The 14,138-nt window shown below is 37.2% G+C and overlaps 1 protein-coding gene across 2 annotated transcripts in view; it reads right to left on the reverse strand.

Moving 5' to 3' along the window:
• LOC123139615 (serine/threonine-protein kinase ATM) overlaps positions 1-14,138 on the reverse strand; it is a 28,259-nt gene that overhangs the window by 11,206 nt on the left and 2,915 nt on the right. Inside the window, exons 10-42 of one of the 2 annotated variants that reach the window (XM_044559369.1) lie at positions 13,507-13,605; positions 13,364-13,420; positions 13,104-13,179; positions 12,351-12,434; positions 11,604-11,645; positions 11,421-11,491; positions 11,063-11,111; positions 10,272-10,352; positions 9,169-9,306; positions 8,994-9,086; positions 8,360-8,544; positions 7,346-7,952; positions 7,187-7,255; positions 6,911-7,075; positions 5,912-6,037; positions 5,702-5,829; positions 5,404-5,560; positions 5,200-5,246; positions 5,057-5,120; positions 4,882-4,956; positions 4,192-4,314; positions 3,674-3,859; positions 3,210-3,334; positions 3,052-3,121; positions 2,409-2,536; positions 1,744-1,885; positions 1,524-1,664; positions 1,313-1,411; positions 1,184-1,230; positions 857-1,055; positions 547-765; positions 266-337; positions 100-169 (exon numbers count right to left, since the gene is read on the reverse strand). In XM_044559369.1, the coding sequence (XP_044415304.1) occupies positions 100-169; positions 266-337; positions 547-765; positions 857-1,055; positions 1,184-1,230; positions 1,313-1,411; positions 1,524-1,664; positions 1,744-1,885; positions 2,409-2,536; positions 3,052-3,121; positions 3,210-3,334; positions 3,674-3,859; positions 4,192-4,314; positions 4,882-4,956; positions 5,057-5,120; positions 5,200-5,246; positions 5,404-5,560; positions 5,702-5,829; positions 5,912-6,037; positions 6,911-7,075; positions 7,187-7,255; positions 7,346-7,952; positions 8,360-8,544; positions 8,994-9,086; positions 9,169-9,306; positions 10,272-10,352; positions 11,063-11,111; positions 11,421-11,491; positions 11,604-11,645; positions 12,351-12,434; positions 13,104-13,179; positions 13,364-13,420; positions 13,507-13,605 (4,034 nt within the window). The remainder of the gene's footprint in view (positions 1-99; positions 170-265; positions 338-546; positions 766-856; positions 1,056-1,183; positions 1,231-1,312; positions 1,412-1,523; positions 1,665-1,743; positions 1,886-2,408; positions 2,537-3,051; positions 3,122-3,209; positions 3,335-3,673; positions 3,860-4,191; positions 4,315-4,881; positions 4,957-5,056; positions 5,121-5,199; positions 5,247-5,403; positions 5,561-5,701; positions 5,830-5,911; positions 6,038-6,910; positions 7,076-7,186; positions 7,256-7,345; positions 7,953-8,359; positions 8,545-8,993; positions 9,087-9,168; positions 9,307-10,271; positions 10,353-11,062; positions 11,112-11,420; positions 11,492-11,603; positions 11,646-12,350; positions 12,435-13,103; positions 13,180-13,363; positions 13,421-13,506; positions 13,606-14,138) is intronic. The other variant, XM_044559374.1, reaches the window with a different exon arrangement.

The following is a 14,138-nucleotide window of genomic DNA, read 5'->3' on the forward strand; positions in this document are numbered from 1 at the left end:
AACTATCGCTCACCAGTAGAATACTTATCCATCCCCAAAAGTGTCTGCTCAACTAACTCAAAAATCATCAATTTATAAAAGGTAGAAACTATCGCTCACCAGTAGAATACTTATCCATCCCCAAAAGTGTCTGCTCAACTAACTGAGTGTTTATTCCCCTCGAATGAACCTATGGAAAAAAATGAGTAGGTGAAAAGATAAGCTGGAAGGCATGAAAAATGAACTTGAAAGGACATAAGAAACACAACAATATAGCACTAAATACCATCAGTAAAGATCTATCAAGAGAATCAAGACACTGCAGAGAATTGAGGCCCTTCGATGTTGACAGAATCCCCTGTTTATGGAAACAAAAGCAAAAACCAGCTATTAAACGGATTGTAGTGACATTACTAATAAAGCTGAATCTAGGATATTCATGACACTTGCAATTCCATGTAAAATTTAACAATCGAACAAGTCATCATTAGTCCATGTAAAATGTGCTCAGTAATTACCACCATAAGCAGTCACAAATCTTCACACAAAGAGTTAGAAGTAACTTACCTTCAATGTCCGTGAAGTAACTTCTATTATTTCAACAGACCCGTCTGATAAATAAGTCTTCAAGAGTTTCAGAAGATCAAGCAAGATATCATCAGAAATACCATAGTCGGAACACAATTTATCTTCCTTGGAAGTAGAACCACTTTGAAGTTGTAAGGAGTGCTTTTGACTAAGATTTGGAACATCGAATATTACTTGATGAGCATCAGATATACCAGCCTGCACTTAAGTTGAAAAGAAGTGATTACAGGAGAAAAATCGCATTAACAATATAATGGGCATGGCAAAAGGATGAAGATAGAAAGCACACCCTAGAGATAAAATCAGCAAGCACTGAAGAAGCTTCATTTGCAACAGATGATGAGCTGCAAAGGCCAACAAGAGTCCATACAGCCGAAACAACATCTGGGTCGCTGCGCCAGCAACTAACTGTGTCAGCATTACCGACAGATACATCGCCTCTGCAGATGATTTCTCCCAATAATAACTTCTTGTGATGTGTACGAAGACTTAAAAGTACAAGAACAAGAATTATGTTAGAACAAATAACATGATGACTTCAAAAGAAAGATATGATACGATATCATGATGGTGTAAGCTAACATGTTTCACATATGCTGTGCAAATAAGGGCATACCTCACCAAAAATAATTCTGCAGGCAAGTGAGGAGCCCTGTGAACAAACTACAGGAAGTTAAAAGTAATACATTAGCCCATAACAAATATTACAATAATAATTATAGGAAAAAAAGAAATGAAAAGCAACCTTCAGAAACTGGTCTCTTGAGGCATATGAGTCAGAAAGTGAAGCATGGAAAACTTTTATATCTTTCAAGCAATCAAGACCAGGAAGTGGTTCCAAATCCTGCAAGGCCATCAAGAACAAAAAAGACCACAACGATGATAAGGGAAACATGTTTGCAGCCTGTCAGACTGCAATTGTAGATACAGAGTGGATCAGTGGAGATGAAGCGTACTCGTATGTAATCATAAAGCAAGGGATCAGCATCAACTGTTAATTGACGAAGCAAAGATAGAATTTTCGACAAATCCCCATTGGGACGTCCTCCTTCTTGATCATTAGGTAGGCAACAGGTGATTAATTTAGGAACCAAAAGCTGCAACAGTCCAGATGAGAAGAGTAAGTGACAGAAGAAGTACAAGAAGGAGACCAAGGACATTATTTGTGAAAATAACCTGGAGCTGTGTGCCAAGCACAGCGACAGTTTCTGTAGATGAGTTTGCATTGAAAGCAACCAACAATTTAGATAAAATGTTGCAGCACTGGCCTTGCAGTGGTTGCCTCCAGATATAATTCCCCACTATACAAATAATATAGCTGCAGTCGAGACATGCACCCAGTACAATTTAGATTAATACTCCCTTCGTCCCAAAATACTTGTCTTAGGTTTGTCTAGATACGGATGTATCTAGGCACGTACAAATCTAAGACAAGTATTTTGGGACAGAGGTTGTACAAGACAAGATAAAAGTAAAACCCAATGCTAGAATACAGCATGAACCAAGAAGTCTAGTAATTCAGAACTGCACATACACTTAAATGAAGGCAGTTAATAAACTTTAAGAAATACTGCATAGTAATTGGTGCTCCAACTAAAGCTCTGACAATGGCATTGAGCCATTGACACACAGGAGCCAGCATCAAACTGGAAACAGGAATCACATTCCTACAGAAGATTACAGCAGGCATAACACATTTTCTTGCTGAGCAAGTCTGAAGTTGGATCATTGAAATATTTGAGGGTGCTAGATGACAACGGCAAAATCCATTCCGAACTGACAGACATCTAAAAATCAACTGGTACAGCAATGACAAGAAAGAGAACAGGAAAAACACTTACAAGCAAGTGCTATAATGTACCACTCTGTGCCCAAGTACATCTATTAAAACCTCAATCGCACAAAGCCGATGACTCATGTGCCTAGGATGGCCTGCTTCTGTAACTTGTTGATGTATTGCCAACAGGAACTATGACCAAATAAGAAGAAAAAAAACATGAATTTGGTCAAACCCACATAACAAAAGAACTAATATATAGATTAGACCAAAGTAATGTTTTCATTTGTCCCTATGTTGTCGATGAACGACTGCAGACTTGCACAAAACACTTCGCAGTTTGAAAAGTTTTAATTGGGTAGGCAAGAACTAATCCCCACTCATAAATACAAGCCCTCAAGGAATACACTTTAGATATTAAACTCCAGGTATTCTTTTTTGGTTGAACATCATAATTTGTTTGTGAGGAAGGTTTAACATTCATTTGGTTTACTTGAGGAATACACTTCTCATGATATTGAACTCTAGGTACAACATACAAAAATAATAATCACAGGAACAGTGTGGCTGGCAGATAACACTCTTGACTATTCATCCCTCAGATTGCAGCATAACATTACAGTTAATAATTGCCAGAAAAACATTCTAATTTGCAGTTAAGAATTCAGAAATTAGATAAACATTGAACACGTGAAAAAACAAAATACCTTAAAAACTCTGTCAGCACGGAATATATTAACTTTGTCAATAACCACCGTATCAGCCGAATCGTCATCCCTAAAATGAAAGAGGCGTAGCAATGATTTTGTTACATCAGCACTTGACCATCAAAATTGTGTAGGATACACGAAAAATAAGGACATACGCTGTATCCATGAATCCGTCAACAACTTGTTTGATTGTGCGTGCTAAAATCTCCCTGGAAAAGTATGGCAATTCTGATTGGCGAGCAGTGGATGAAACTGTGAGCAAAACGCCCACAATGGAAACCTAAAAATAGGACAAGAATGAGTGCGATAATGAATAACAGCTGATAAAAGATTGAGAACATCTAGATTGTAAAAGTCAACCACAAAAAGGAGCACAAACAACATCACTTTGCTGTATATATGTAAATGCACTAGATGAAAACAACAGATAAATATTACTCCCTCCGTCCGGAAATACTTGTCGGAGAAATGAATGAAAATGGATGTATCTAGAACTAAATTGCGTCTAGATACATCTATTCCTCCGACAAATATTTTCGGACGGAGGGAGTACAATACACAAAGGAACAGCAAACATTGCATGCAGATTGAAGGGGAGAGGTTTACTCAGAAAGCATACCATATGTTTTCTAATGAGATCATCACGCTCAAACTCAGAAATTTCGCCAAGCTGTAAAAGTGATTCATATAAGACAGTTTCTGCCAAGTCCTTCTCTGGCCCAGTGCCATTTTTGGCGGCAATACACAATCCAAAGATCTGAATAAAATATCCCTTGATGACAGCAGATAAAGGTTGTAACAACGTCTGAAAAGTGCATAAGGTGAAAAAAAATTAGACCATAGGCATTCAATGCATTCAAGTAATGGGCAGTGGAGACTAGAGAAAACGCCTTATAAAAAGCATTTGTACACAGTACTATCAAATAGTCAAAGAACTTTTGAAACTAATAATACTGCGATGTTTGGTATGTTTTTCTTTCAGGGAAGTTAATTCACAAGGTCAATTTTGAATTTTATTTCGTATGTTCCGTTGTTTACAAGCTTCTTACATGTAGAATGAAACACTACAGAAAAAAAACAGAAACTAAGAATCAACAGCAAAGCTAGTATTATGTTTTAGAATAATGGTGAACAAACCTTGGATATCCAATTAAGACCAGCAGCATCACCCCTGAGAATAAGGAACGAAAGAAGCCATGGGCAGATATGTTCAATGAACTCCTTTGGCTTGGCCGTATCAAAACCAAACATCTCTTGCACCTGTAAGAAATTGCATGAGAAGTACAATGCATTAACACATGAATGAGTAATTCATTAATACAATAACAGCTGGAAATCTTACAAACCCTAAAAATAAGTAAATAAACTTTCCAATTTATGACTGTTCACAGCAAAACTAAGCAATTGTACTGTGCTCAGAGTATACAGAACTGTTTTCTGCAACAACAAAACAATAGGTTTCATGTGTGTTTTCCAAAGTACTCTGGCTTATGTCCCCATGCCAGAAGACCAGATTCCAGATGGCATTGTGAACCCTGGATGTATACTATCACGACACAGCTATTCTGTGTTGCCTTCTCTCATGAGAGCAATGCCCTTTCGGAACTGGATGGTGGCTTTATGAAGATCCAACAGCCCAGATCTCAGGATTTATGAAGATCCAACGTCAGCTGGAGCTGATGACCTATCTCATTAATCAACCATTTAAGCTGTGTTCAGTTTGCTTAACTTTTTAATGGCATCATTTTGTGGCGCTATGTGGAAACATTGAAATTATATTTCAGAATCAATTATCAAAATGTAATAAGCAGTAGAAAAGAAGATTACCTTAACAAGCGAAACTAGGCTCACTTCACAGGCAACCCACCGGAAGAGAATTGGACCCATCAGTTGGTCCAAATACTGGGTATGGAGAAGAAATCACAATATGCAAATTTTAATTTGCCACAAGCAAGTCATTCTCTTCTAGTAAACTGAATAAAGTAGATGAATGTCCACTCACCTTACTTCGTGAAGCGTAACTGAGCTTTCTTGAGATAGAATCAAATAAAGCATATTCCAATTTTCTGATAAGTAGCATGAAAAGAGAGTAAGCACGGTAATATTTCCATAAACCAACAAAAAGTTCATTTGTTGTGAAAGTACCGCTGAGAAGGCTGTATAGCAGCAACAGCAGAAATCATGAATGCACACTGCAACATCAGACAGGACAAAATTATGTTGAGTGAGAAACTTCAGTGCAGAGTCAGACCACTGTTTTTTCTCCAACATGAATTAGACATCAGTAGGCAAACACATAATGGTGACACATGTCAAAGAAATACTTTGTGACAACGAGAACAAACATACCTCAAATTCAACCTCCTCACTATGCACAGACAAATGAGCTAATGTAATGAGGACAGTTTCAATAACTGGAACAGATTGTGGACCAATAGCTAAGACTTCTCTAGATTTAACTGGAATCTCACTGGAGAACTGCACCATCTTGACACCAATATTTGAGCTGACATTAACAGAACACTGGTAAGCTAACTCTCATGATTAGAGGTTGGCAATCTAAAGGCCAATCATCATTGATGTACAGGGTTGACTAGCTGGTGTAGCCAAAGGAATTTAACAGCATGTATCGTCGTCAAACACTTACCAAACGTCACGAAACAATTCATCATGTCCTTCCCATGTTTCGAATAGCACAACCATTTTCCTAGCCAGATACAACCTAACACGATAATCAGTATCATGCAGCATGTTGAGGAAATGTCCAATCATATCCTGAAATGAGAATATTCAATTCATTATACACATAATTTGAAATGGTAGTACGAGATAACAGAAAACAGAAAAAATATATCACCTGGGCACCATCAGGGAACAAGTGAATAAAGTGGGTGATGCAATCAATGAGCTTGATCCGGAAAAACCAATCTGTGATGCTGATCTCAGTACCTTTAGTCACCAAGTCCAATAGAATGTCCTGGTTCTGCAGATAGTTAGAACATATGTAGCAGTTCGTTACTTCCAGGTTCCAGCAGTGGATAAAAAAATGTAGGTCAAGCACTATTACAGGTATTTCTTTGGATCAATGGACCAACAAGGATTATGCAACCAGCTGGTTCGTACTGAAACCTGTCAGGATCAGCATATTAACTCTGATTTGTTCTAAGTACAATGATTTATGAACGATTCTGATCAGTTCTTACCCGATGATTAATGGGATTTTGAAGAAACTAGAAAGGAGCATTTCTTTGTTTGAAAGATGTTCTCTACATCCTTACTCTGGCACAATTGAGTATATTCAGTAGTTTGAACCACTAAACACAAATAATCAAGGAAATTGAAATCAATCGTCACTGCTCATTGAAGTGGCATGCAAATATCTAACAATACATTAGGTCACCAGTAAAACTTGGAAGGGGAGGAGGAAAACATGTTCAGTGCCAATTCCACTGTAACATAATTGATCAAAATGTCCTTGCTTGATATGCATTTTATTAAAAATAAGTAACAGCCTATTCAATAACATGATTGACTGTGATTCTTAGGTTTATTCATGGCTTAGATTCAGGACTCCGAAGGGGAGCCTTGGCGCAGTGGTAAAGCTGCTGCCTTGTGACCATGAGGTCTTCAAGTCCTGGAAACAGTCTCTTACAGAAATGTAGGGAAAGGCTGCATACTATAGGCCCAAAGTGGTCGGACCCTTCCCTGGACCCTGCGCAAGCGGGAGCTACATGCACCGGGCTGCCCTTTTTTTTTAGATTCAGGACTCCACTAAGTGAACTTTTCATCTAAGACAACAAAACTAACAACAGAGAAATATATTTTGCATAGCAAAATGATTATCCCAGTTACCAACCTCATTTGAAACCTCATTATATGCTTGCAGCTTTCCATCAGTATTTTGTCCAACATCACGTGTAACCATTAAAGTTCTTAACAAGGCATGTACATGTGTTAAGCAGTCAGCAGAACCAAGTAGTAAACTTGCACATTTGTCCCTCATATCGGATATCAAATGGACCTGCATGACCAAAACCAAAAGGTTAAAAACACAAAGCTCGAGTCGATAAAATTCATAAGGCAATAGCTTAGTAGAAATTAGAGTATAACTCAAGTATGAGTCGGACGGTACCACAGAAGATAAACTTTTAGATGAAGAGGAGATATTTTGACAAAGATTAAGCAGGATGGCATGGGAGACCTTCAAAAGGAAATAAAATGTTACAATGATAGTATATAAGTACAACAACAACAAAATGAACATGAAGCAGATTCTATTACAAATTTGTACCTTGACATCACTCTCTTTCTCCACTAAGTTGTACAAAATTTCCCATGTATGGGGTGCTGACACTGAGAAAAAAGTTGAAATAACACCAACTAGTTCAAGCTTCCACTCCAAAAGGCGTGACGAGATACCAATACTTCCACTTACACCAGCTGTGATAGAGTCAACCTCACCAGAGTCCGTCATATCAAAATCCATATCAACAACACTTTTGCGGTCAACAAAAGGATTTAGATCTTCTGACAAGTTGACAGAAGATATTCGCAACATTTTACTAGTGTTCTCACTATCAGAATTATTCGCAGAGCTAGAAAGACGAGAAAACAACTGAGAGAATTCCACCAATAGTTCATCAAGCAATACAGTGACACCTTTAATAAGCACAGAGCTGGCTCTGTTACTAACACTCCGCAGTCTAAAAATTGGAGCAGAGAGGAAGGTCTGAAATGAGGATAAAATGGAGCCAGCTGCCTCAAATGCAGAGCCTACACTAGTAAGACCATGAGATAGTTCCTCGTGCTTTTTCATAACCATTGATATCATATATTTTATGATGCCAGTAACATAACCAAATAATTCTTTAAGAAATAAAGAATTTTCTTCTATTGCCCTGCAAAAATTCACAGAATAATATAAGGGAAAAAAAATTGGAATACCCGGTGAGAGCACTGCCTGTTCATTAACAGAAATAGAGAAATACAAGCATGGAGTTATACAACATAAGACTGATTGGTACTACAGGAAAACATATAACAGTTACTCCCTCCGTCCCAAAATATAAGAACGTTTTTGACACTCCCAAAATATAAGAACGTTTTTGACACTAGTGTAGTGTCAAAAACGTTCTTATATTTTGGGACGGAGGGAGTAGTTTACTAGATTTGGTAAAGATTACTACGTAACTAGCTAAGTAATTGGTATCTACAATTTGGGTATCCTATTTGAGTCAAAAAAAAGACACAGATGTTGATGCCACCAACTGATTACAACAGATACATATGACTAGAAAAAAGATACCTTGACAATAGCGCGCAATGAATTAGATTGCAGAGGAGGGAACAACGGTATACAAGAGTACATAAGTCCACTTTCTCAAGCTGTTCATTTGAGGCCATAAATCCTTCGAACTCCATAAGCTGATCAAGCAATTGCTGTTGGATGTGCCCAGGGAGGTGTGCTCGGTTGCATTTATCAGATATAACCTTTTAAGAAATGAGTAACCTACTGTAAGCAACATACTCCCTCCGTCCCAAAATTCTTGTCTTAGATTTGTCTAAATACGGATGTATCTAGTCACGTTTTAGTATTAGAGATACATCCGTATCTAGACAAATCTAAGACAAGAATTTTGGGACGGAGGGAGTACATAGAAGTGGAATAAAAATCAAACATACATGACTATGTCATATTTGATATATCACTTTTCATTTGGGTCTTTCACGATGAGAAATGAGAAAATCTGAATATATCTATTACTTACATATGTTTGCAGTGCATGTTAAGTCAAAATGGCTTTCAGTTGCCCATGAAATCAGATGACTTCATAAAATACCATGTTTAAAGGACATGGCTTTATAAGTTTAATGCATAGACACATGCTACACACAGACCCAAAACTATTGTGAGAAAAACAGGAAAACAAGTAAATCACCTTGGTAGAACTTTCAGTACTGATTTCTGATAAGGCTTCCACAGAGTAACCTAGTTCATCTTTGATGACCCAATTTTCACTCTCGAGTAACAACTAAAATGAACAAAATTAGTAGAAGGCAACCAGAAAGAAATATTTAGAAAGATTGAAGTGTTTGTAACAAACTGTAACATACCTTGGAGAAGTCCTTGCATTCATCAAACAGTTGGGATGCATTTGCTGAGTTAATGGCTGATGATGAAAAACCAGCACAGATAGAAAAAATGGCTTCAGGAATCATCACAGCATTTTGCTCATTTAAAAGAGAGGATCCCTACCGTAGAACGTATATCAGTAACTGAGCTTGAATATCTCGATGGCAATTTAAAATGGATGACTAATTCCCGACAGGAAGTGAGAAAAAAATAGATATAGTGGTGCAGAATGTACATACGAAAATGGACAATACATAGTGGTGAAATGCTAGAGCAAACCCAAGTTCAATTTGCTCTCTTGCTCAACAGTGTTAACAAAAATAGTGTACGGACAATAACATAAGGACTACAAGATTTATTAGTGTATAAGCAAATAAACACCACAGAAAAATACATCACAATAACATAAGGAGTAAATGTAAGTGTAAACTAGATCAAATCAGATCAGATAGACTTAAATAATCACACCATCAAAAACTAATTTCAGCAAAACTCACACTCATTAAAGGCATGCAGTAGTCACATACAAACCATACTCCCTTGCAGAAGAGGGAAAAAGCATTTACGACACAGAAGTCAAAGGAGAAAGCTGAGAAAAAATGAAAAAATAACCAAAAATGTGTAAACAATGGGACTATCAATATGCATGTTGGCACATAGAATTACTATAACAATGAGTTCATGAGTAACCGAAATTCCCTGCATGATTCAGTTAGTAAGAGCAATACACACAGAAGCTAAGTTACAGTGAATTACAGAATAGCATCTGTAAAGATGTAAGTTATAAACTATATGAACACAAGCCATATAAATTCCGAAACAAGTTCTTTCATGTTATTGTTGCCCTGTCGCCTAGATGTGTGGTTGCTGCATAGAGTTCATTTAGCAATCACCAATTAACCATATACAGGCCTAAGCCATGCATTCACATTCTAGAACATGAGTGCAGTTAAACCAGGAGTTAACATAACTGGAGAGGAGGCAGAGGTTGGTCAAATGTTTGTGGATTGAGAAGTATGCATAACTTGAACAAAAGTTTAAAATGGATACAATATAAAGATAGAAAAGGGATTAAATATAGGACCACCTTTGACACTGACTGAATCAACTCCAAAGTTGATCTTAGCAGATTCTTTCGAACAAGGCTAGAATTGGATAAATCGCCCTGCATAGCAAGGTGTCAATTAACAAATGCATCCTTTGAGCGTATTTGAGATACATACAAAAATAAGGCGGCAGCTGCTTTATCTGATAATGGCAGATTACTAAGTAGGTCGTATGATTTGGACTAGTACATCGAACCTGAGATGATTTTATTTTGTGCTGGTTTATAAATCCCCACTATTGTACATTCATACTGTCCTGTTACCTACTGATCAGTTTGGCAAGCATGGAAACTATACAGAGCCAGGAGCAGCTTCAATATTTTTCAACTTTAGTCATAAACAATATAGGAACATGTGAACAATCTGGCAAACACTACCGGTGAGCTGCGGCCATTAATATAGAAAATTATGAAACAACATGTGCATAATAATTTTCAGAATGACCAGCAGTAAACCATATAAAGTTTCTTACATAATAGAACTCCATTTGGGCAGAATATAACCAAATTTACTTGAACAATTTGAATTTGGGCACCAAGCAAACCTAGCGAACTGGGAAATGATCTCAGCCATTTAAAGTCCTTTTTTGCCCAATTCTTCTGTGTCTACCTTAAGTTGGGCTTTATGATTTAAGAATCCCTCAATAAAAAGAAAAGTAGCAAAAGGGTAGGGTTTAAGATAACTAAAGCTGCTTTTCGAAAAAATGGGATCAAGTCTACTATATTCGGGGCTCTAACTAGTTAACGTAGTAAAATGATAGAAAACATACCTGCAACCCTATCCTTGAGAAGTAACAAGCAATGAAGTACAGAGCAGACCTAGAGCGAGAATGATTAGTAGAGTACAAGCATAACTTCCACGAGGAACAGAATTATTTTTCTAGAAAGTTGACACACAAGAGGACCAGAATTATTTTTCTAAAAAGTTGACACACAAGTCACAACTAGCAAGAATGTCAAAACTCGGAAAAAACTAGAAGGCAAAATTCTATGCAAGGGAAGGAATGACGAGAACAAAGAAAACAAATTAAGGAATAGCACTAGTAAGCTACCACAAATGTGGCAACTAGCAGCTACCATAGCCATAAGGAAATCAACATGAATGAGTTTATGGAAAAGAAGGCATACGGTGATGGCGATTGTTTAAAAGTTTGCAGGTTCCATGTATCTTCTGACACAACTGAAGTATGGACTTGATCCTAAAACAAGAAACCAAGATAAATTACATTAGTTAAAAGCCAACTAATGGCAGCTATAGGTCATACACAGTATATAATATAACATGTCGTGAGCTCGGGCTAAAAAGCTCACCCGCATGATCATTCCACCCAACAGATTTAGAGCTGAATCAGCCTACAAAAGTGCACAGTATACACTATCAGAGTGTAAAGTAGATAGATGTAGTGTAATGTAACAAGTTAAAGCTTAAATTTGCAATGGCAAGTAACACCCCTACCACCACTCACAATAACAACAAAGCAAAATACAGCTAGTGTATACAAAGGCAGGGAGTTTGTATGCAGAGTTCAATTTCAGATATGCAGAGTTCTATATCTATTTCCAATACCAACATCACTCAATCTTGGGGAGCATCACTACATACTTAATCTTTGCAGTCAATATGAACTCAAATGTTGGTGGGCGTCACTAAACATTCAAATCTTTGTGGTCATCTAACAGCAAAGAATAATCCAGTAGCAGGATAAAGTCACCGATGATAAACAGCGAATGTCTTGCATCTCTTAATGTATTTGACCATGGATGTATCAGGTTCAGATCAATGCTTCAAATTCAGTTTCAAAGTCATTTTAAGTTCTGAATCCCTAAAAATAAAAAATAAAAAATTACACAAAGTGAATTAATAGCATTCTAGTAATTATAGCGATGTTTTACTGAGATATTGCGAGCTAAGATCAGCTATTAGTGCAAGGTTTGAATGAAAAGCATCTAGTGTACTGACTGGGAATGACATCGGGCTTTTGAATGAAGTGTTCAAATGTCCAAAATGTAGGGGATGAAAAAACTGCAAATATGGAGAAGAAATTTACTGGAACTCACCACTAGAGCTGTGGGGCTAAACAAAGGAAGTGCATGAATGAGGGAATTCCAGATATCTTGCCAATAACCTTCAACAGTTGACATCTGCAAATAAACAGATACCACATATATTGAATAGAACTATCAGTGTCATAAGTTTACTTGCACAAAAGTGACAAGACTTGGTTAGCAAAATGGTTAAAGCATTTAAAAATAAAGTGATGCCATGTTTTGGGTTTTGACAATCTGATAACCTTGAGAAAAAAAATAGACAAAACCTTGCAAGCATGCAAGCAAATGTTCACATATCTAATGTGTAACAGTGGACATGTTAAACCAATGTGTAACAGTGGGGCCAGCTAAACCAAAGCCGGTACATAATGGTTGGTAAAGTTGAAATGGGCCACTTGCAAAATACTGGAAATTACAGTATAATTCATATACAAATTAAAGAGCTGCATTAAGTAATGAATGATACAGATACTTGCAATTCCTTGCAGTCTTGTTGATCTATTATCCCTCATAAAATATTCACTTATTACTCCAACTTTTTTAATGTTATCTAATTTGAAAGATACAAGCTGAAAAAAAATGTGAGTCCAAATTATTCTAGAGCATGCATATAGTGATATAGGGATGGCATATGATAGAGGTGGATCCACTTTAGCCCTGATCCAGTTAACCAGTATTTTCCATAGCAATAGATGTAAGTACCAAGAACTACTGAAATACAAGTGGCATAAACAGAAAGTTAATATGGATTCGAGAAACAACCTCGCCTTTTGTTAATAAATAATGTGATTCCTCCCTAGTATTCACTATGAACATCGCAGAGAACTCCTTAAGTGCCCTGTTAAGATCATTGATAATCAGGCAGTTCTACTAATTAGCAAGCCATAGAAGATGTAACTTGGTGCTTACATGTATTCCATATAACTGGTAACAGTAGTGTATTTACTATACTCCATACAACAGCCCTACATGTTTTATGACATCAACAAACTCCCAAAAAAATCACTACCACCAAAACAAACCTGATAATCCAAAGCAGTGAATCCTGAGAACGTATGACGTTTGCCTTGCTCAAAGCACTGGATAAGCATAACAAAGTCAACTGAGATGGTACGACATATAATTGCATTAACCAAAAACTATGGCACATTGAAAGTACAGTTACCTTTTCAAAGATTGACAACATGCTTGGAGCCAACTGATCAACAAAGATTTGTCCACTCGATATCCATACTTGTGAATAAGAAGACATGTGGTACCAATCCTGTGCAAAAAAAAAGATCCATTAGTCAATCTGTCCGTGTGTTCACCAAAGAATATTGTGTCTTCTCATCTCACTATATAGAACATCTGTTGAGAAGTATGCCACACGAGCGTACCCCCCCCCCCCCACCCCCCACCCCAAATACCAAAAACAATTTGTCCATATGAGTAATGTACCACCACCACCACCACCACCACCACCACCCCTAGAACATGTATGTAGGAGGTACATGTGGTCACACGGGGGTAACAGAACTTTCTTAATGGTTAAGAGTTGACCACACGAGGGTCAGTGCTTTCTCAATGGTTAAGAGATGACCACACGAGGTTCAGCGCTTTCTCAATGGTTAAGAGTGGCTCAACTAGTCTACCAGTCGATACATGGCTTTCCAACTAGAAACATCGACTAGTCAGTGTCTCAGTGACTAAAATTGACTTTTCAACTAGAATACAGATGTTTTTCCTTTGTCAAGAGTTACTCAAATTAGAGAGAAACAACTAAAGGCATGGAAAGATACTACACACAATAAAGCG

The sequence above is a fragment of the Triticum aestivum genome, chromosome 1B, assembly GCF_018294505.1.
Source record: "Triticum aestivum cultivar Chinese Spring chromosome 1B, IWGSC CS RefSeq v2.1, whole genome shotgun sequence".
NCBI classification, from domain to species: domain Eukaryota; kingdom Viridiplantae; phylum Streptophyta; class Magnoliopsida; order Poales; family Poaceae; genus Triticum; species Triticum aestivum.